The sequence below is a fragment of the Pterocles gutturalis genome, unplaced genomic scaffold, assembly GCF_000699245.1.
Source record: "Pterocles gutturalis isolate BGI_N339 unplaced genomic scaffold, ASM69924v1 scaffold21129, whole genome shotgun sequence".
NCBI lineage: Eukaryota > Metazoa > Chordata > Aves > Pterocliformes > Pteroclidae > Pterocles > Pterocles gutturalis.
The window spans coordinates 2,254-24,272 of NW_010133803.1; the positions used below are offsets into that span (position 1 = coordinate 2,254).

The 22,019-nt window shown below is 35.1% G+C and overlaps 1 protein-coding gene across 1 annotated transcript in view; it reads left to right on the forward strand.

Annotated features, from left to right (window-relative positions):
• Positions 1-809: 809 nt before the first annotated feature.
• SMC6 (structural maintenance of chromosomes 6) overlaps positions 810-22,019 on the forward strand; it is a 29,079-nt gene continuing 7,869 nt past the window's right edge. Inside the window, exons 1-20 of the mRNA XM_010081382.1 lie at positions 810-953; positions 2,024-2,141; positions 2,919-3,024; positions 4,189-4,325; positions 4,875-4,936; positions 5,846-5,926; positions 7,452-7,553; positions 7,742-7,861; positions 7,966-8,064; positions 9,163-9,309; positions 9,733-9,821; positions 10,318-10,482; positions 11,456-11,634; positions 12,449-12,650; positions 12,789-12,903; positions 15,050-15,210; positions 16,634-16,769; positions 18,249-18,329; positions 20,010-20,180; positions 21,814-21,951. Of these exons, the coding sequence (XP_010079684.1) occupies positions 810-953; positions 2,024-2,141; positions 2,919-3,024; positions 4,189-4,325; positions 4,875-4,936; positions 5,846-5,926; positions 7,452-7,553; positions 7,742-7,861; positions 7,966-8,064; positions 9,163-9,309; positions 9,733-9,821; positions 10,318-10,482; positions 11,456-11,634; positions 12,449-12,650; positions 12,789-12,903; positions 15,050-15,210; positions 16,634-16,769; positions 18,249-18,329; positions 20,010-20,180; positions 21,814-21,951 (2,553 nt within the window). The remainder of the gene's footprint in view (positions 954-2,023; positions 2,142-2,918; positions 3,025-4,188; positions 4,326-4,874; positions 4,937-5,845; positions 5,927-7,451; positions 7,554-7,741; positions 7,862-7,965; positions 8,065-9,162; positions 9,310-9,732; positions 9,822-10,317; positions 10,483-11,455; positions 11,635-12,448; positions 12,651-12,788; positions 12,904-15,049; positions 15,211-16,633; positions 16,770-18,248; positions 18,330-20,009; positions 20,181-21,813; positions 21,952-22,019) is intronic.

Genomic DNA, 22,019 nt, shown 5'->3' on the forward strand with positions numbered 1-22,019 from the left:
GAGATTTTGACTAATCTTGGTGCTTGTTGTTTCAGTTTTATATGACTTTAATAGACCTTTTTACTCTCGTAAGATTCATTTCTGACCAGTCATATTAGTGCAAGAAGGCTGTGCATTATTTATTCTTTTGTAGAGGAAATATATACGTATGTTCTCTATATAGAGACTTGTTATCCTTCATTAGTAAAATAACAGCATTTTGTTTTTTGTAATCATGTTATACTGCCTCAAAAAAGCAGGATGGCTGTGTGCAAGAAGCAGCACAGGAACAATGCTATGAATCTAGATTTTCCTTTATTCTAGTTTTATATGTTCTGCACATTAATTTTCTGGACATTGTCAACCACATACGCTCAGCAAATTTTCTTTTTGGCTGTGCAGCTCATTTTAATCAAACCTGCATTGATGCAGCTGATCATACTGTGATAGTTATGTACTTTTTACAACTTAAATCTTCAACTCCATTACTAAAAAAAAAAAAAAATCTTGCAAATATCACAAAATCTAATGTACTGAGGAAAACAGAATCAAGGTTGATTTTTTTGTTAATCAACAAAATAATTCATCTTGATTAGAATAATGAAGTTGTGTTTCTTTTGTTCTAATACATCTTCATGGTAAGCATACGCTTAATTTCACTGAAAATTTATTTCTGAAAATGTATTTGTTTGTTGCAACGTTTGCTATGATCTTAATATTTCTTTTACCAAAATAAATAAATTGTTTTGTCTGTGCTATCATCTGTAGGTATACTTTCATCTAGAAGACTGAAACCTAGTATCTTTCATTTCTTTCATTTTTCAGTTCTCATGGGTAAGAGAAAGGAAGAAAATATTTCAAAGCCTAGACCCAATAAAAGGCAGAGACAAGAATCCATAGATGAACATAGCGATGAGTCCAATGAAGAAGAAAATTCAGAGTCATCAGCTGAGAGTAATCTCTCTTCACTGTTGGTAGGTTGTTTAAAAAGTTGGGGCAGGGAGGGAGATAAGAAAAAAATGATATAAAAATGTTCTGTGCCTTTGATTGACATTGAAATAAATGTCTTGCATGTAGGATTCAGTGGAACCAATATAAAAGAAACTAGAGAAAAAGTCTGTGCTGAGGACTTCTACATGAGTTCATTCTTACCTTATTTCTTTTGGGTCGGGTAGTTATAACAGTTGATCATAAATTAGCAATATATATCATAAATTAGCAATAAATTAGCATTTATAGAATGAATACTACTGGAGTTGTCAACTAACTAAATAAAGGAAACAGATTTTGTTTGATTAGAAGTATGGTATATTTGGTTTATGGTTGTAGTAAAAGCAGAGAAAATATTTAGAAAAAAATTATTTACTAAAAGAAGTACCAAATATTTATTTGTTTTGCATAGCTGACACATTCAAATGACTAAAAAAAATCTTTGGTATATAGAAGCATTATTCCTTACTTAATTGTCTTGAACAACAGCTGTTCTGTGTCATTGGTTTGTTTATTTTTCCTGAGGACTTCGCTTTCTTAGAAAACATTGCTTTTCTGAAGCACTGGCATTAAAACTAAAGTTTCCTATCAAACCAGTACTCCACAAGTTGAACACTGCCTGTCCCACTTTCAGTTTCATTTCCCCCTTCCTGCTTTAATTTAATTTCCTGCATTGTAAGCTGTGCTAGGAATTCTCAAAAATACTATTATCCAAGTAACAAAAGTCTTTTTTGATGCTCTTTTTTACTGCTCTGACAACTGTATAGAACCTATGATCTTAATCTTTTATGTTGTGTTAGGTATGGGGAAAACTGAAAGTTACTGTGGGTGAGTGATCAGCTTTGATAACTGTTTCCCTGTTATTTTATTATGTAACTGCTCTGTAGCAAGCAGCTTTTCGTAGTTTCATGAAATCCTTCTGATTTCCTTGTTGTTTCTAACTATTGATGTTTTATATCAAAGTGTCATTTGAATTCTCATTATGTTTAAAATAGATAAACTGTATCTCATTAAAGTGCATACGTAACACCAGTTTTAATTGTTAATTCTTCAGACTGCAGGGGAAGTTGGCATAATTGAAAGTATCCAGCTGAAGAACTTTATGTGCCATTCAATGCTGGGGCCTTTTCAGTTTGGATCAAATCTCAATTTTGTTGTTGGAAACAATGGAAGTAAGTATTAATTGCATCATTTCTGTGTCAAAGAACGCTTTTGTTAGTAATCTAGAAGATGCAATTTTTTTATTTTTTTAATAATTTCTAGACATCTTGTAGGAATGGAGATGGATTCACTTTTGGACTTCGAAACTGCACAAGTCTACCCCAGTAGTTCAAGGCTGGTGAAAAAATTGTGTCTTAAATTTCAAGATTTGCAAAAGATAATGTGAATATAAATCTTTTTGTAGCTAAATAATACATACGTTTATATTTAAACTAAATGTACTTGTGTGTTCATTATTAAATGCACAGTGATTGTTCAAGTATACGTGATTTAGAAGTTACAGGAGGAGGAAGTGATATTTATGCAAGTTCCCTTCTTTTGGAGAGAGAGTTTCAAAAATTAAACATAAATTTTGAAAGAGAGCATAAAATCTTTCAGATAGTTATATAAATTGTAATTGTGCTTGATTTCTGTAGTTGTATAGCTATTTTCTCTATACTTGTACGGAAGGCGAGATTCTTTCCTCCTGAGATATGACATCATGTTGAATTAAAATTGCTGAATAAAAGTAACAAAAGTTAATCTCAGCATGTTTTTTAGGGAGAACCTCGGAAGTGACAGGTGTTTTTCTAGGGTTATTGTGAATTTATATGCTTGTTTAATAAAGACAGAATTTGGACTTGTAAGTGCGTGAATACATAAGCAGTCAAACAAAAATCTATAGTATGGGTAAACTGGATAAAGAGTTACAAGAACTTTTGTTAAAAAGTTCAATGCTTCTATTACAGGTGGAAAAAGTTCTGTATTAACTGCTCTTATTGTTGGACTTGGTGGTAAAGCCACTGCAACTAATAGAGGTTCCTCATTAAAAATGTTTATACGAGATGGAGAGACGTAAGTAAAACTTTGATAGTTTTAAGGCTGAACATGTTGTTTAGTGATTGTAAAATTTAGGTTAGCTGATTAGTTTTCTATTCAACTTCATTTTCTCTGTTCTCTGATTGGGCCTACCAGATTTGAATAAAAAGCATAACACTGAAAACACCATATTTAAACCAAACCAAACCAAACAAAAATCACATTAGAAATTTTACCAGTAATTTACCAGTAGTATACCATTATCTCTGAACTAATTGACATAATGATATGTCCTGCATATCGCCCAGTTCCTGTGTGTTACTTCCACGATGTACTTGATTATCCTACAGGAGGATTGAGTTCATTAGAAAAAATTCATAGGAATCTAGTTATGATTATTCTGCTAGCAGTGAGGTTAATTCTTTTTCTGTTTTTCTGGTGACATGAATGAATATACAATATAAAGACCTTGACATACAGGTGGATTATTAGACATCCTGGAAGTGGATTCATGTCTGCTGCAGGAGTGGGAATAACATGTTTAAGGGAATCATTAAAAAGATAGGAGAGGAGGTTTAGAAGTTTACATTTACATAGAGCTGTAACTCAGAGCCCCAGGCTTTTCCTTTCAGAGGTCCTTGGAATAAAATTGTTGGCAGGACCTGCCTTATGTATAATAACTTAATGTTTCAGCATTCACACTGAGAAACAGAAAATCTGAATTCAAGACTGAAACTGCATCTCATCTTTACTAGAAGAACACTTTAAGCATTCTGCTATAGATCACTTTGATTAAGGATGGATGTAGAACCGTTTTCTACATAAGCCAGTTTAGGGACAGAACAACCAAAAAGCAACTTGATTTGCAGTGCAAAGATGGGAGCACTAAAATGGGAAGGGAGGTGGGGGAAGTCTGCTGTCACAACTATGGGCTTTTGGCTTATGATTTGTCTGAAGTATAGAAGGTGCTAACAGGTCAGTGTATATCAGCCTTTGTGGCCATCTGTCTCCGATGCTGTTTTGACTAAAACAACGTAAATGTACCTTGTTCCAATTGATACTGTGACTAACTTACAGTTGTGACCTTTACAAGACATGACAATTTTTGTGGAGAATTGGAATGTTCTGTTATTTTAAAAAATGAATTAATTTTTTTTAGATTTAGAACTAATTTCGTCTGTCATTTTTTTTATTTTTTAGTTCTGCAGATATTTCCATAACATTGCGAAACCAAGGTAAAGATGCATTTAAACCAGAAGTGTATGGTAGCTCCATTGTTGTGAACCAGCACATCAATCTGGATGGAAGCAGAAGTTATAGACTAAAAAGCAAATCTGGTTGGTGGTAGTTTGTTTTGTTCTCAGTCTTAGAAGCTCTTTAAATGTTTTAATTGCTTTAAATGCCTTGATGTTAGTAAAGGATGATGTTTCTTATTTCATTCATGATTCAAGGATGAAGTCCATTTTTTTGGTGTTAGACTCTTAGACTAAGAATATCTTAGCATATTAAAAGCAGTTGTGGCAGGTTCTGCATGATGTGAGGTTGTACAATATTTGTCTCTATGAAAAGATGTCTGATGAGGCTGAAAGTAGTTTTTAGTCTTTTTGAGTTTTTGTTGAATTTGCTGATTTGCCTAAATTGTGTCACAGAGGGTTTATGAGGCAAGGAGAGTCTTTAATTACAAGTCTTTCTGTACAATTCCAAATGTATTGGAAAGATTAAAAAATGCAACCAAATAGTCTTTCTCATTTAGGAATAAATCTGCATTACAAAAATACTAATCTCATTTTTTACGTTTACTAAGAACCACTAGATTGAACAAAAGGCTGGGGCGTTGTACATCTCTACTTTGGACCTATTGATATTTTTCCTTTTTTTGCCATTAGGGACCCTAATTTCTTCAAAGAAAGAGGAACTTGTAGGAATACTGGATCACTTTAATATACAGGTAATTGTTATAGTGTTTAAATTCTGTGTAATTTAAGACATCAGCATGTGATGTTATATTTTTCAAATAAAAAGCAATGTTGCATTTTGTTAAATGAGAGGGGTTCACCTTTTCTCTGTTTTCAAGATGAAATGCAGTGGCAAAAGTGAGTTGAAATTTATACCTCATATAATGCAGAGTAAGATTCTGTCCCAGACAGATAAATATTTGCTATTATCTGCGAGCCAGCAGTCATGTATCCTGTTAATGAAAGTCTTAGCATATGTAGGTTTCTTTCATACCTGCAGCTTTTTTTTTTCCTGCTCATTATTTCAGTTTTTGTTGTTGCAGAAATTTGAGTAGGTTTTTGCTGCTTAAGTGATTAAGAAAAAATCAGGTAGTTTAAACTATTCAACATATTCAGCCTTTCAAATAATAATAAACTTCAGTGAGTTTGTATTGATTTTAATTTGTGGAAACTTCCATAAGAGTATATGGGGTAATTCATTGCATTTAATGCACTATAGATAATGAGAAATTAAACAGCACTGGACACAATTCCTAATGCTGATCTTGTTAAATAAATGGAAAAAACAAGCACTGTCTTTCTAGAAGTCAGTTATCCTCCTGAAAACAGTTCCTTAGTTGTCCTTGTTGTGGTTCTAATTTTTACTTGATGGAGTTGGATTTTTAAATTTTTTTGTTTGGTTGTTGGTTGGTGTTTGTTGGGTTTTTTTTTTGTTTTTTTTGTTTTTTTTTTTTTTAAAGGCATGAGAGGAATAGAAATAATAATTTCTGGATCTGCTTCTCTCAGCTTTTTACTTAATTGCTGGGAGATGGAACAGGGAGATGGTTTGCTCACTTTCATGGATATCCATTCACATAAGAACTTCTAATTTAAAATGAAAAGAGATTGATTTATTTTTACAGGTAGATAATCCTGTGTCTGTTTTAACCCAAGAGATGAGTAAGCACTTCTTACAGTCTAAAAATGAAGGTGACAAGTATAAGGTAAAAAAAAGCATTTAACATTTTGATTAAATTTTAAAATGCAGATTTCTAATTTCCAGAGGTGGCATTTGGAGCAAAATAATTTCAGAATCCTTAGTTTTAATGAGCTGTTGTGGGTTAACTCAGGTGTGCAGCTAAGTACAAAGCGGCCACTTGCGTACCTGCCTTCCCAGCTGCCCCCTGCTTGGGATGGCAGAAGAGGAAAAGAAGAGTAAAAGCAAGAGAACTTGTGGGTTGAGATAAAAATTGTTTAAAAAAATGAAGGAAAAGCTGCAAGAAAAGAGAAGAAAGCAAAACAAAATAAGAGATGCAGAGGTAATCACTCGCTACCTCCCATGGTTGCCCAGCCAGTTCCTGAGCAAAAGATGGCTAACTCCCCTAAAGTCTTTCCTCTTCCTTTTGATTGCTGAGCATGACTCTGCTGGTTTTAGCTAGGATAGACTTAATTTTCTTCATAATAGCTGGTATGGAGCTATGTTTTGGATTTGTGCTGGTAAGAGTGTTGATAATTCAGGAATGTTTTAGTTATTGGTGAGCAGTGCTTGCACACAGCCAAGGCCTTTTCTGCTTCTCACACCAGCAAGCAGGCTGGAGGTGCACAAGAAGCTGGGAGGGGACACAGCTAGGACAGCTGGAATATCCCCCATAGGGACATTTCATACCGTATGATATGATGCTCAGCATGTAAAGTTGGGGGAAGAAGAAGAAGGAAGGGAGGGAGGGACGTTCAGAGTGATAGCATTTGTCTTCTCAAGTAACCATTGCGCGTGATGGAGCCCTGCTTTCCTGGAGATGCCTGAACACCTGCGTGCCCGTGGGAAGTAGTGAATGAATTCCTTTGCTTGTGCGTGCAGCTTTTGCTTTACCTATTAAATTGTGTTTATCTCAACCCACAAGTTTTGTCACTTTCATTCTTCTGATTCTCTCCCTCATCCCACCCGGGAGAGAGTGAGCGAGTGGCTGTGTGGTGCTGAACACTATGTGGGGTTAAACCACGACAATGACTTTTTGTGGAATGGAATATCTCTTTGGTTAGCTGGGGTCATCTGCCTGGTTGTATTCCCTCCCAACCTCTTGCACACCCTGCCAGTCTATGCGCTGTGAGGGCAGAGTGAGAAACAGAGGAGGCCTTGATGATGTACAAACACTGTTCAGCGATAGCTAACACATTAGCATGTTATCAGCATGGTTTTGGTCACACATCTAAAACACAGCACCATAATAGTTGCTATGAAGAAACTTAACTTCATCCCATTCACACCCAGTACACTGTCTGATTGTAGCAGTCATCCACTTGCAAAAATAATTTTTTTAAAGTTTATTTTCTCTAAAGACATTAATAAATTAAAAAATTAGGACACTACGGGGTTAGCTCATTATTCAGAAACACTTCACCAGTTATTTTACTTTGGGTATCATTCAGAATGCATACAGGTTGGGATGTGTGGGCTTTCTATGGTAATTATTTAAAGTTCACTTAGGTAAGCTGCTGAATCTCCCATTGCATCTTTTTATTTCTTTTTAGTTTTTTATGAAGGCAACTCAGCTGGAACAAATGAAAGAAGATTATTCATCTATTATGAAAACTAAAGAAAATACATGTACACAGATAGAACAAGGAGTAGAGGTATGTAAAAGTAATTATTAGTACAGATCTGAGCACTGAAATAACTACAGGAGTTGAACTACATAGTTTTGGTTTGATTAGGTCTCAGTGACATTACACGTGAAAAAAAAAATATTTCCAAGATTTCATATTATATCACAGCTTTTTTTGCACTCACGATTGAACCTTTCTTTTTCTTTTCTTTTAAGCGTCTTCAAGAACTTAAGCTGCTGTATTGTGAAAAAAAGGAACGTTACAAAAGTATTGGGTTTGTGAATGAGTTGCGAAATCGTCTTGAAGATTTGAAACATAAAATGGCATGGGCAGTGGTAAATGTCATGTTAAAATATGTTTCCTCATATGAAACGTATTTTAAATTATTCCCGGTCTGCCTCAGACATTCTGATACATGCTAATATATGCTTCTACTTAGGTGTGTGAGATGGAAAAAGAAATACAGACAATCAAAGAAGGCATCAGAGCTGAAGAAGGGAATACAGATAAGTTTGTTCAGAAGCTAGAAGAATGCCAGGTACATATATGGTTTAAACCATATGTCACTCTAGTTTTGTCTCCTTGACTCAAGAATAAAAAATAATATTTAAACTATGATTGTCCTTTAGCTTGTAAGCTATTGAAACTGACCATCTTAGCTTTTCCCAAGCGGCTAAGAACATTCCCATGTATACACCTTTGTTAGCCATCTAACAGTAACATTTGCATTCCATGTTTCATTGGATAATAATATTAGGACATTTTGTTTTCTGTTGTTTAGTAGGCATGTGTGTGTGTGGTTTTCATGCTGATACTTTTGTTTCAGTTAAGGGTTATATTATTTTGACTGGGAATTTGAGGTGACTACCATTGCATATGCCAGAGAACAGTAATTTAAACTGTTTTATTTTTGAGAGTACTTACTTGGTGCCTATTTCTGTAATGTTGGAACATCTTTCAGAGATCTGTCATGTAGGTTTCCTTGGGTATTACTGCCTGTAGAAAAGATCAGTGTCTGATTTCAGGAGGTATCTGGAAATTTTACAGACTGGATGGTACTTAAGGCTTCTGTAGGTAGCAAGAAAGAATAATTTTGTCAGACATTACTATTAACGTAGGAAATATATCTTTGCAGAGAAACACTAGACATCATTACTTTGAACTTTTAAGTGTATTAAACTCCAAACTTTCTGAATTGGCACTCATTTTTCATTGATTTATTTTTTCTAATGTTTTAAAAAGAAGAAGTATGTATTTGTTTTACAATCGAGGCATTTTTACTTTATGGCTGAACATGTCTGTGTCGTGTTGAAGGATCATTGTCCAGATACTGGCTTCATTTCTTTCCATATCATGGTACTTGGCCTTATTGTAGTGAGGGTCCTGTGTTTGAGTAAACCGTGAATTAGAAAAGAAGGTTGCTGTTTACATCCTGGGTATGTTCCTTTATTGGATTTCATCTTAGCATAACCATAGTGGCAATGGCTTTGTGTTTTTTTAACAACAACAAAAAAAAAAGGCAATGAGACATGTTGAATGGATTCTTCTGAGAGATATTTCTTCTGTAGCATTAAGAAGTTTTGAAGAAAATTTTGCTTTATTACTACTTGTATATTATTCTCTTTTTGCACCAAAGGTAAAAGTGAATGAAGCAGAGGAAAAGTACAAAGCAATACAGGACAAGTTAATAACAATAGGGGAAGAAGCACAAACCCTGCATCCTCAGTGTATTTCTTTGAAGGATGATGTGCAGGCAAGAAGAAAAGCAGTCAATGAAGCTGAGGTGGGCCAAAAGAACTTTCAAAGTCTGTACCAATTTAAAGCTTTAATCTTGTCCGTGCTCCATCCATGTGTACTTCTCCACCTGTGTCTAGGCTTCCTGAATCCATAGTGCAGTTCAAAATAGGTGCAACTTCCTGCCTGACTTGCAAGTAGTTTCTGTTCAGGGGCCATAGAGTTTTTCTGTTTCCACAGGTGTTAAGCAGTGTTAAGCTTAGGATAAAATAAATACGATACAAGTTAACTGTGTTATTCCTACTTTTTCACATTCTTGACGTTCAAGTTGTGTTTGTCTGTTTTGATGCAGTTCAGTGTTTATTTACTCAAAACCGTAGTTCTTTTTGCTTTTATTTTTTTCAATTATTTTTATTTTTGCTTTGTTTCTTGCTTCTATTTATTAAACTACTGTATCCTGGTTCCTTCATAGGTACTTTATAATCGTTTCAAAACTGAGTTAAAACGTCTGGCAAAAGACGATGAACAGCTACATAAACGAATTGAAGAACTGAAAAGCAGGTAAATACAGCTATAATGATTATGATGTATGCTTATTAAGGTATAGGTATACAGGGAGTGAGCTTTTCTGATTAATGAGAAAATCCGCACTAACTGAAAATATTTATTTAAAGTTTATCAGGGTCCAGTTCAATATCTAAATATTTCTGATCCTACTTTTGATCCTACTTAGATTTTGACTAGAAGGTGATGAGGTAATTGTGCAGAAAAAAAGATTTTCTTTTTTGTTGATGATAATATACATTTTCTAGCTTCCATGGTATTGCAAAACAAATATGCCTTTAAATGTAGTAGGAATGTAACTGGGGAGAGTTGTGTGTGATTACAAATAGAAATTTGTATTTATGCTTTGTGGATCTTGTAAATGCACAGAATCTTAAATACAACTTTCTGATGCATAAATCTTTTGTATGATACCGGTAATAAACAAAGTTCATTCATTATAATTCAAAAATATGGTTTTAAGATACTGAAGTATGATTTTTTTTTTTCCTAGTGCTAATCAGGTTTCAGAGTCTGAAAATTTGGAAAGACAAAAGAAAATCACACGTTTAAGGGAACAGTTAAAGGCATTCCATGATGAAGAAGTAATGATTGGTCAACAGGTGAATCAGTTTCAGCAGGCTATATATAAGTGTAAAGAAGAACATGCTGGGCTTAGGTAAGTTAAACTTTTTGAATGTAATTGTTTTCCTTTGTATGTACCTGCGTTCCCTGAGGTATTGGGCTTCAGTTTCTATTTTTTTTTCCTAGTTTATGTTAGAACTTGCTAATCTTTTGTCTTTGGCACAATGTGACTTAATTTATAAAATTTTGGAAAATTAAGAAAGCTTTTTTGTCATTAAAAATGAAAGGTTTTACTAACTAAAAGCCTGATATAAGTCCGTATTGTCAGTTTAATGCCCTGCTTTCTTCCTCGCACTATCTGTCTCTTACGGTCCTCTTATCATCCTGTGGGCAGACTAAGATTTAAATTTTTTCATGTTGTTTAACACAGTAGTACATCCTGATATGATGTCAGAAGATATATAACATGATATAAGGAAATAGATACAATTAATAATAATTATTGTATCTATAGTTAAAGGCAAATTTATAGAGACTTTGAAGCAAGTGGTTCAAATATCAATTTAGCCCATACCTGAGCTAGAAGAACAAATCACTCTTTGGCTTTGATTTGGAAACCTGAACTTGAGCAGTGATTACCAGAGGGGTTTATGGCAATGTTGTCATTTATTGTTCTAAGAGATTTGAGAATTGCTTATTGCACTTGATGTATTAGTTTAAATGTCTTTTATCAGTTATTGTAACCAACAGTTGCTTTGTGTTCTGTTAAAGACCTTTATAGAAGACAGTGAAATTGAAGCATATGTAGAAATATAATAAATTTATTATAAATTGTTAGAAATAAAAGCTTTGAAAACTGTTGCAAAGCAATAATTTTCTTACTTGCTTTTCTGTCTCATTTCTTGAATATAAAAATATTTGTTGCGTGTGTGTAGTTACCTGTACATTGAAATATTGAGGTGTTGCTTCACTGTCCTATTAATACTTGAAAAATTATACTTCAAAATTATTTTAATTAAATTAAGGCTTCATAAGGTGTTGCTCCTGAAAAACGATCTTTCTCCTAGGAGAGAAGAGTGTGACATGAAACAAGCACTGGATGCCAAGCACAAACAGCTGAGAGAGCTGAAAGATAGTAAAACAAATACTTTGAAAAGATTTGGTCCGCATGTACCAGCTTTTCTTGAAGCAGTTGAAACAGCCTATAGGCAAAGGCGCTTTAAACGCAAACCTATCGGACCTTTAGGTAAGAATGACTGCTGAAAAATACAGTCTGTAGAATATTTCCTCATGGATTTATTGCATGGCTGCTAATGTAAACAGTGATCTCCAGGTCTTGGACAGATTTTGCTCAAAATGTTCAGCTGGCTGACTTGTGGGCTTGTCAAACTTGAGATGTTTTGCATGGAGCAACTTAGAACCAATTGAGATTTTCTTGCAAAGTTTGGTTTCCTTAGTTTTTTTGGCCAGCTCTGACAGTGAATGCTGTTTTCAGTTTGTGAATCAGAGTAATGGCTTCAGCATATTCTGGATGTTAGTGTAAAGGCCAAGTACTTAAATATTTGGCATTTACTGCAGGGTAAGAATGTCCAAACAGACATATTACGGAAGACAGGTAATATAATGGAAACCTATGTGTTTGTTTAACTTGCAGTATAGTTGTTCCTCTGCCTTCACCCTTAAAGCATTAAATAGTTGATAAGCAATCTTTGCCTTGATAAACTCCTGCTGAGCCGACATAAAAATTGGTGCCTCAATGGAAGTTAGTAGTGACCTCTCAGAGATCTTGGAAGAAAATGCAGACCTCCCAGTATGTATAGGTGTCTGTATAGGAAGAGGAATTATATGTGTGTGTTCTCAGGATAGCTTGTCTGTTGTGGGGTTTTTAACTTTTAGTTTAGTTGTTAAGTTAGTTTTTTTTTTTTCTTATTCTAGGAAACATTTATTTTAGACTCTTAAAAAAAACCCATAACACAACAAAAAAAACCCTTGAGTGGTAAAAATACACTACTAGATGTTTTGTTATAAAGCTCCTGAAGCCTTGTCTCATGTTTATTTAGGTGCCTTCATTCATCCAAAAGATGCTGAACTGACCTTGGCTATTGAATCTTGTTTAAGGAGCCTAGTTCAGGCATTTTGCTGTGATAATCACAGTGATGAAAGAACTCTTCAGCTACTGATGTCAAAATATTATCCGCAAAGACATAGACCTCAAATAATTGTAAATAAATTTCAGGATAAAGTTTATGATGTTAGCCAAAGGTAAGTTATGCTTTGAATTTTCTTGGTTAGCGTGGATGGTTCAAATTGTTATTAGTTGAAAGGAACTATTTGTAATTTTTTTTTTTTTTTAAGAATCTCATGTGAGCTTTACGAATGATAGTTTTTCTTTTTTTTCAGAGGAGTTCATCATCCAGAATTCATGTCGGTTCTCAAAGCACTGGAAATAGATCACGCAGTGGTTGCCAATTGCTTGATTGATGTGAGGGGTATAGAAAAAATCCTGCTGATTAAAGTAAGGTTCTGTGCTCCCTATTGGTCTGTAAAGAAAAACTTTCTCTTTGTATGGAGCGTCTATTTCTACCTTCACTGATAGTGTCTGTAATGGACAAAAGAAGTAGAAATTTTTTTTTTTTTTTTTTTTTTTGCCCCTCTGAGGAGAGGTGAGGACCTTGATGGCTCAGTAGATCCCGCATCACTTGTCAGTACACACAACGTACATTTCCACTACAGGGCTCCCGGTAAGGCCCTCTTGTCATTCAATAAACTGTTAAGTATCCCACTTCGAACACTGTTTTCTAGCATGGGCAACACAGAGTAAACTGACAACACACAGTAGATTTAGATACTGGAATTTATTTAAGAATCAGCAAGGTTAGAGCTTTTACCTTTATTTCCCTGCACTTACTTGTTTCCCTGCCCACGCCCCTCTGCCCCAACGCTACCTTTATAGGTCTCAACTTCTCCCCCAGCAGGGAAATCACTGCTGGTCTGGGAAGGTCAGGCAGAAAATCTTACCGGTTCCTGCCTTGCAGCTGCTCACAGATACCTGTTTGGGCTGTTATGGGCCAAGGTCCCTTGGCATTCCCTGGGATTTGTCTCTGCAGATCTCTCCGCCTGTGTTTCCAGCATCTTCCCTGTTTGTTTCTGGGATGTTCACCACCACCTTTCTGGGCCTCTTAAGTGGGATAGTTTCCCAGTCTAAATAGACCATATACATGTGATCAGCCTCCTAACTGCTGTCTCTGTCTCATGTCTCCTTATTAATTGGTGTGTTCAGGATGTGTCAGTTTTGTATAGTTTGTATAGTATGTAGCAACTGGTAGCTAGGTACTAGTTGTAGCTGTAGCAGGTTTGTGCTTGAGAGTTCAAAAGTTCCCTTTCAGATATTCATGCATCCACTCTTACAAGAAATTATCAGCTGCCTGTTAGCATTCACAGCCTAATTTACTTTTCACCTGCCACAGCAACCGGAGCCTCTTTGAACCCTGCAGTGTTAAAGCATTTGAGATGAGAGGGTGCAAAGAAACGTGGTTGTGGATGGAATCTGGTAAAATAAAAGAAATAGCAATAATCAGTTATTAAGTAGGAAGGTGACTAGCGACTGGCACTGAATTAAGATTATATACTATTTTAAAACAATCTATTTTTTGATCCCCATAACACGTTAATGAACTGTTTTCTGCCACTATATGATTTCTGATCTTAATTGATTTTTGATGTTCTGTTACTGCTGAAGATACGAGCTCCTGCAGGCAAAATGTTCAAAGATTAAAAATAAGACGTGTATATTTTTACTTAAAGAAAGCAAGGTATAAGCCCCAAAACTAATGATAGTTACTTTTTGTGGATTTTGTTTTTCTTTGAAATCACTTGTCCCGATTTGTTCTCTGACATCTGTGCTGGAAAAGAGGCAGTTTATGCTTTGGCTAGTGCAGAACTGACTGACTGCTTATCAAGTGTGGCTGTTACTCAATGGGATACGTACCAGCTGGATTTTCTAGGCTTTTCTCATGGCAGGGATGCTAGTTTTGTTTTTCCCTCTCTGCCTTACCTAACCACTCATCTTCATAACGTTAGCATCTTTGAGCCCTACCTACATGATTTCAACTGAATCTGAAAGAAGTAGATGGGATGTTGTGTGGAAGAAGTGATACCTCTGAATGGATGACATGATTGCCTCAGACAAAGATGCTTGTGACCACTTAGTCTGGCACTGACAATTTTTTTAGGAGCATGTTTCCCTAAACTTTAATTGAATATTGTTTTATGTACTTTAGAGCTTGCTTTGGAAGATTGTTTCCTGTATGTGTATTCCACTTCTGATCATTAAATACACCTGTGCACAGTGACCTTTTGGTTAGTGCTTTTTTCTCCTATGTCAAATTTTAAGGGACTGATTAGACTTATGGAACTTACAATGCAGATAAATTTGTAATAGAATAAAAGAAATGGGCAGCTATCCTAAGTGGGTGGTTTTTTGAGAACATAATTGTCTTATTCAAATAAGAAAAACAGATTCTTGACATTATAAATTTTTTTCACATTCTTTCATTACTGTATTTCATATTTTTCATTAGGAATTCTAGACAATTTTTAAATTAATAGCTTTAATTATGGTTGCTTTTCTGTTGGTATGATATGGCCATTTTATTTTTCAGAGTAGCCGTAAAGCTCGTGAAGTAATGCAGTTGAATCGACCGCCAAAAAATTGTAGAGAAGCTTTCACTGCTGAGGGTGATCAAGTGTTTGAAAGACGGTATTACTCTTCTGATTACGTCAGACCCAGGTTCCTAAGCAAAGACATTGAAGCAGAAATAAGGTTAGCATCTTGTAATGTTGTATTTGTGAAAAGTGCGCTTGTTGACATAAGTAGTGGAATTGCATATTTTGTCTATTTGCATGTACAGTCACTCCACTTTCTTTCTGAGATTTACGCTTCCTTTTTGAGAATTCTGGAAAAACTCTTTATTTCAATGCCTTTCTGTGATAGGTACAAACCTGAGTTGTACCTAGATATTTTTCATCTTGTGGCATGTAAATCTTGCCCAGCAAGTAGGGATTTGCTGGGCTGAAATACTCCAGGAAATCTTGCTATCTTCCTTTTTATTTTATGCTTGCTGAACAATGGTATGGAGTCAAAGCTGTTTCTTTAAAAATCTAATACCTGAACAGTGGTATCATGGTTTACTGCAGAGGAAGCTTGATTGTTCAAACCAAGGTTATGTTGGCACACGTAGTCCTCCTGCTTTCAAAATTTGCATCTGTCTTTTCTCAGGCTTTTGACTTCACTCATGGTAGATGTTTTTGACAAACTTGACTTCCCCCCATTTTATTTTTTAGGGGTGTTTTTTTTTTTTCTCATTACTTTCAGAACAGTAGTTTTAAAAGCCAAACATATTTCAAAGTTTACAAACTTGAACTGTCACCAAGCAAATTGGTGACAGGAGAATACTTCTATTTTGAGGCTCAGATTGTGTTACAGATATATTAACTAAATAGTATTTATGGCTGATAGTGTAGACTGAATTGAAGGTCAAAAATGTATTTCTGTAAACTCAGAAGTTTTGAATATGTCAGTTAACTGTACTTTGTTCATGTCAGTATATAATGAACTTCATTCAAAGATCATCTTAACTTTCAAAGTGTTATAGGCGTTTAATTACCAATATTGCTATCCAGGAATGATGTAGGCCAGTTAAATAGGAAAAATATCTTCCCACCTCATCCCATCCCCCTTCAGAACTTAGCCTAAAGCAATGACACACTTATCTGGAATAGTATATGCAATTGTTATGTATTGTTAATGTATTTCTTTCTGACTGTAAGTGTTTTGTCCTAGTCCAAGTATTTGTTTTCTCTCAAGATGCAGTAGGATTTTTGAAGTAACACCACTGTTTAGTTGAAACATTTGGCCTGTTTGTGCAAATTGCTAACAGAGGTTACAGGTGGTTCAAATTGCATGAATGGCTTTTCAGCTGGGCATTGAACTAGCACCATCAAACGGGTATCTGCTGGTTATTCACTCTGAGTTCTGATGGAGACCTTTGGTGTTTATTGTTTGTTAAGACTATCCAATGCATAACAAACTTAAGATTTATTTTTTTTTTTTTTGGTAGGAGAGTGCATTTTTACCCTTTGTCTTGTAATGCATTCAATTTTTGTGTGTGTATTTCTATGTGTTTGTGTGTAATAAATAATATCTGTGTGATATATAATATCTCAATATCACTTTGTTTATAAAGTCACTTGCAGAAAAACATTGAAAACAAAAAGCCAGATTTGGCAGCATGCCAGCAACGTTTATATTCCATTGAAAAGGAGGTCAGGCAGAATGAAGATCATCTTCTTGGTCATCGACGACACCAAAAAGAACTACAGGTAAAAATAGGTACATGGTTAATTTTTAGAACCTGGTCAGTCTTTCTCTATTTCATTGTGACTGCTGCAACATATTTTGATTAGATGATAGTTTTTAATGTTTATCCTTACTTTTGTTGTTTGCTTTCATGTTTATTTTTGTAGTATTCCTTCATCATTTAGGGCAATAGAGGCCACATCAATCCTAGCATATTTTTTCTGTATGGTACCTTTTTTTTTTCCCCCTCTTGTGCTAAATCTCACAAATTTCTACTGCTTTTTTGACATGAATAGGAAGTTGTTGCAATATTTGATGCAAGTTTCTTTTCCCTGCTTCCCCCTATTTCTGTTGAGCCTTGCCTCTTCATTCCAGAATCATAGAATCATTGAATCATTAAAGTTGGAAAAGACCTCAAGGATCATCAAGTCCAACTGTCAACCCAACACCACCTAACCCACTAAACCATGTCCCTAAGCACCACATCTACACGTTTCTTGAACACCTCCAGGGATGGTGACTCCACCACTTCCTTGGGCAGCCTGTTCCAATGGCTGATCAATCTTGCAGTGAAAAAATTTTTCTAATATCCAGCCTAAACCTCCCCTGCTGCAACTTTAGGCCATTTCCCCTTGTCCTATCACTTGTTACTTTAGAGAAGAGGCCAGCACCCACCTCACTACAACCTCCTTTTAGGTAGTTGTAGAGAGTGATAAGGTCTCCTCTCAGCCTCCTCTTCTCTAGACTAAACAACCCCAGCTCCCTCAGCTGCTCCTCATCAGACCTGTGCTCCAGACCCTTCACCAGCTTCGTTGCCCTTCTCTGGACTCGTTCCAGCACCTCAATGTCCTTCTTGTGGTGAGGGGCCCAAAACTGAACACAGGATTCAAGGTGCGGCCTCACCATTGCTGAGTACAGGGGCACAATCACTTCCTAGTCCTGCCGGCTCCCTCAGTCCCTCTTGTTTCTCTTCATGCTCACCATTCATATTCTTAACTCATTTTAATATGCTGAATATTTCACCTTTAATTTTTCTTAATTTTTATTTCTTTATAAACTATTTTACAACTATTAGTCATCTTTTTGTGTTTTCCAGTACTTCTAGGTAGGATATATATTTGTGGTGGCCAATGTTGTTACAGTTCGGCAGTATAAGATAATACATGCTATATAAGGTTTTATTCAGTAATTTACAAATAAGAACAAGCAAAAAACCTGTCACAGGGACGCAAATTGCTGAAGAAAAATATTTGAAGGAAAAATAAAACATTTTATTTAATTGTCATGTTGAATGGAAATAGAATATTAACTTTATGATTTAAAGTGTATGTGACTTTCAGAACAAGTTGTATCTTATAAAACTGGATTCCATAGGTAAGTGGAAGAGTTCTCTCTTTTGTAGGTATTAATGAAACTAAAAGACCAAATATCTCACTTTCTGTGTTGACTTAAATGAACAAATGTGAACTTTTCTCTTTCGATAAGCTTATTTTTTTTTCCAGATAAAAATAAGAACAACAACTGCAGAAGTAGCAGATCTTGAAAATATGGAACAACACCAGTCAGTGGACACCCGTACATTGGTAAGAATAGATTATTAAATTATGTCTAAGGCTATGAAATAATGTCTTTCAATGACGGCAGTATTTTGAAATAAGCAAATACTGTAGATTTTCAACTGGTGTACAAGTTGGCCTTTTTCAAACTAATAGTACTGCAGGTTTATGGAAGGCAAAGTGGTGTTGTAAAGGGATATTCCATGTATCCTCTTTCCTCATTCCAGACCTGCAGTTCTGTAAAACACTGGTTAGGGAGAAACAGTGCCATAGGTCTGGAGGTCAGAAATGGCACCATCAAAGCATAGGTAAAGGCCACTCTGGAGCGTAATTTATGTCACAACACTGCTGCTACGCCCTGAACCCACAGTTTCTTGCTTTGTTGTAGCTTCACCATGCAGAAGTTTTAATATTGACCTCGGGAAAGATCATGGTAGTATGATGGTTTTGTCAAAGTTCTTATTCCATGTGTTCTTAAAACATACACATAGTAGTTTAAGAACAGAAAAAAAAAGTTTGCTCTGTTGTGATTTGTATGATGGTGGCCATGAATTTCAGATGTTACTCTGTATTAAGCTGATATATAGATGGCCAGGATTTAACTTCTGAGAATCATGCTGATAGACATTAATAATAATCCCAACTACAGTAGTTTCAGTTAAAATCCATGCCAGTTTTCCCATTATTTTATCTGGGATCAGTGAGAGGCTAAGTTGCTCAGGATTTTTTTTGTCCCTTCTGATGTTGTCACAAACTCACACTTTTCCAGTAGCCTGTCTTTCAGTGTGTGTGCACGTGCATGCATGTAAGTAAATGTAAAAATTTACTCAAAAACTAAGGGATCAATACAGATGTAAGTTCTGGTTCTACTGGTTTAAAAAAAAATAAGTATGTTCTTTGTCCTTTTGGTGAGATGGAAGAATATTCTATTACCTTTCTGTAGGAGAATATTTTCCTGTTCAAAAATTATTGGATGCTTGCTTTTTGAACATCAACATTTTTACCATTGCCTTCTGATAATGATCTTATGCAACTGGTAGATTAATGCATTTTCTTCTCCTTATTCTTTCTTGGATTTTTGTTGTTTTTCTGTACTTTCTGACCACTACTGTGTATTAATTGCTGTTTTACTTGGGATTTGTCTTTCATTGCCACCTGGATTTCACGGTTGTCTGATCATGAAAAAGCATCTTAGCAATACAAGGTTTCATTTACATATTTTTCCCAGGTTTTGGAATATTTGTCTTTTTGAATCAGAAAGTCTGTATGATGATAATTCATTAGGAATGGTATAATTGGGGAACAGTGACGACTCACTTACTTTTCCTTGTATTCCTTTGTGTACTGAATGTATATGCTCAGTCAGAGATCCAGAGGGAAGTTACCTTGTTCTTTTGTTCTTCACAAAATCCTATCCCCTTTAGTCTTTTCATCAGAACCTCCAAATAAAGTCCCCTTAATTTTCAGTCAGATAATTAGGAAATTCTTCTTTTGCGATCTGATTTAGTGGTCTCCTGCAAGATCCGTCAATCTCTTCTTTTGGGCTTTAGTTACAACTACATTGAGCTGTTTTGTATTCTTATTAGATTTACAGAGTATTGCATTTAGTCATGTACCCTGACAGTGATAATAAAATAAAACTCTTGTACAGTAATTTGCAAGTGTATGTCTCCTCTTATTATTCTTCATTTCAATATATTTTGTCAGGAAGATGAAGCTGAAGAAAATAAGGGTAAGATGGAATCTGTAAAAAAAGACATGCAACAACAAAGCAGAAAAATGGAAGAACTGAAAAATATTCTCCAGGTAGCTGAAAAAAAATTTACAGAAATGAAAGAAAAAATTCATCAAGTAGAAGACATTGCTGGTCCCATTAAGGTAACAGTAATTTCATATTGTATTTTTAATTTGTTCCCTTTGTGTGGGAAGGGCAGTGAGGTTAAAAGGAGGCAGGAGAAAAGAGTATGCTCCTTCCTGATACCTTTAAGGTCTACCTATGACAATGGAAATAGAGCATTCCATCTAGAGCATGTCAAGAAATTTGCTTGGCAATATTTTGAAGATGATTTTGATTGTTAAGTGTAGTTGCTATCGTGTATTATGTTTAAAGAGAGTTTGTTTCCAGGTATTTTCAGTCGTGGACTGAAAAGGAAGGAAACTATTTTTACTTGACTTTCTTTTTTAGTGCATCACATTTGTTGTTTTCGCTTATTTGTTTGTTTCCGATAAGGCCTGACTAAGAATATTCATAACTGGACAGTTTTCAATATGTCATTTGAAGTTCTATATGAAATGGTTATTATTCTATAAAGTTGCATAATCACAGAAGGTACCAATACATAGTTTTAATTATTCAAGACTATAGAAGACACCTGGAAATCACAGAGAAGTAGCAAGACTTAACATAAATAGCAGAGTTGTGACATGCAAAATATGATATTGGCAAATGGGAGGCAATCCCACATTGCCAAGAAGAATAAATGGTTTGAAAATGGAAATAAGAGAGTCCAGCATGGCTACAGTATTGTAAACTTGCAGAGGATAGAATGAGGAAAGACTTACAAAGATCACTATAGGAATCTCTTGTATGCCTCACTGAAATAGTGTATTCTATGTAGTCAGCCCAAACTGAAAAAGGAAGAGCAAACAAAAAGGGGAAGGAAACAGGTAAGGAAAACAACTGATAAATATATTAGTTATAATGTATCTAATATGGAAATTCTAAAGATATGCTTTATTTAAAAAGAAGTACCATGTAAGGAAAGAGAATAGATTTGTTCAGAATATTAGAACATTATTGGTAGTTATTAAGCAATAGAGGGCACTCTTAAATTCCTGAAAGAATTTTAGATTAGATTTACTGCTATGTGTTCTACAGTTGATGAACTGTTGACATATAGCAAGTTGTGGCTTTAAGGCAGGATTAGAAAAAGGTGAGAGCATCCATTATTGGTGGTGGTGGTTGGTTTTCTTGTTTGTTGCTTTGGTTTTGTTTTTTGGGGGTGTTTTTGTTGTTTTTGTTTGGTTTGGGTTGGGGTTTTTTTAGATTTTTAAAGGTAAACCATCTAGTTGACGGGGATGAGGAAGAAAATTATCTTGTAATTTGTTATTCTATATACCTCATTGCTTCTCTGGAAGGATACAATATCACTTAAAGTGTGTCAACATTTACATCTTATAGGAGTTGCTATAGTGCATGTAATATTGTAGGTATAGCAGGACACTGAATTTTTCACAGAAGTGGAGTTTGAGATTGAAATATCCCCTCAAGATATGATTCCTAAAAACATTACAAGCATTTATTATGTCCTTGGCAGAATTGAGTATAGGCTTTCTAGTAAGTTACTGTTCAGACTCCTGAACTATAGAAAGAGTAGTCCTACAGAAAGCAAATTAAATTAGACAGTGTTAAAAACAACATAATTACCTGTGATAAGTGAGTAAACATTAGAGAAATGCTTAGGAATCTACCCGAAAGCTCACTTATCACATCTTGATTTATTCCAAATAGGAAGAATTAAACAAAGCTGACTCAGAACTGGAAATCAGTAAACGCCATTTGCAACACTATGAAGACAAACAGAAAGAACACTTGGCTAGCGTAAAAAGACATAAAGAATTACTAGCTGCCAAAGAAAAAGCATTAGAGGTAGGTGTGGGGTTTTTTTCTTCATTGAATTCAGATGGTCATAATCCTTCAAATATTTAATAATAAAT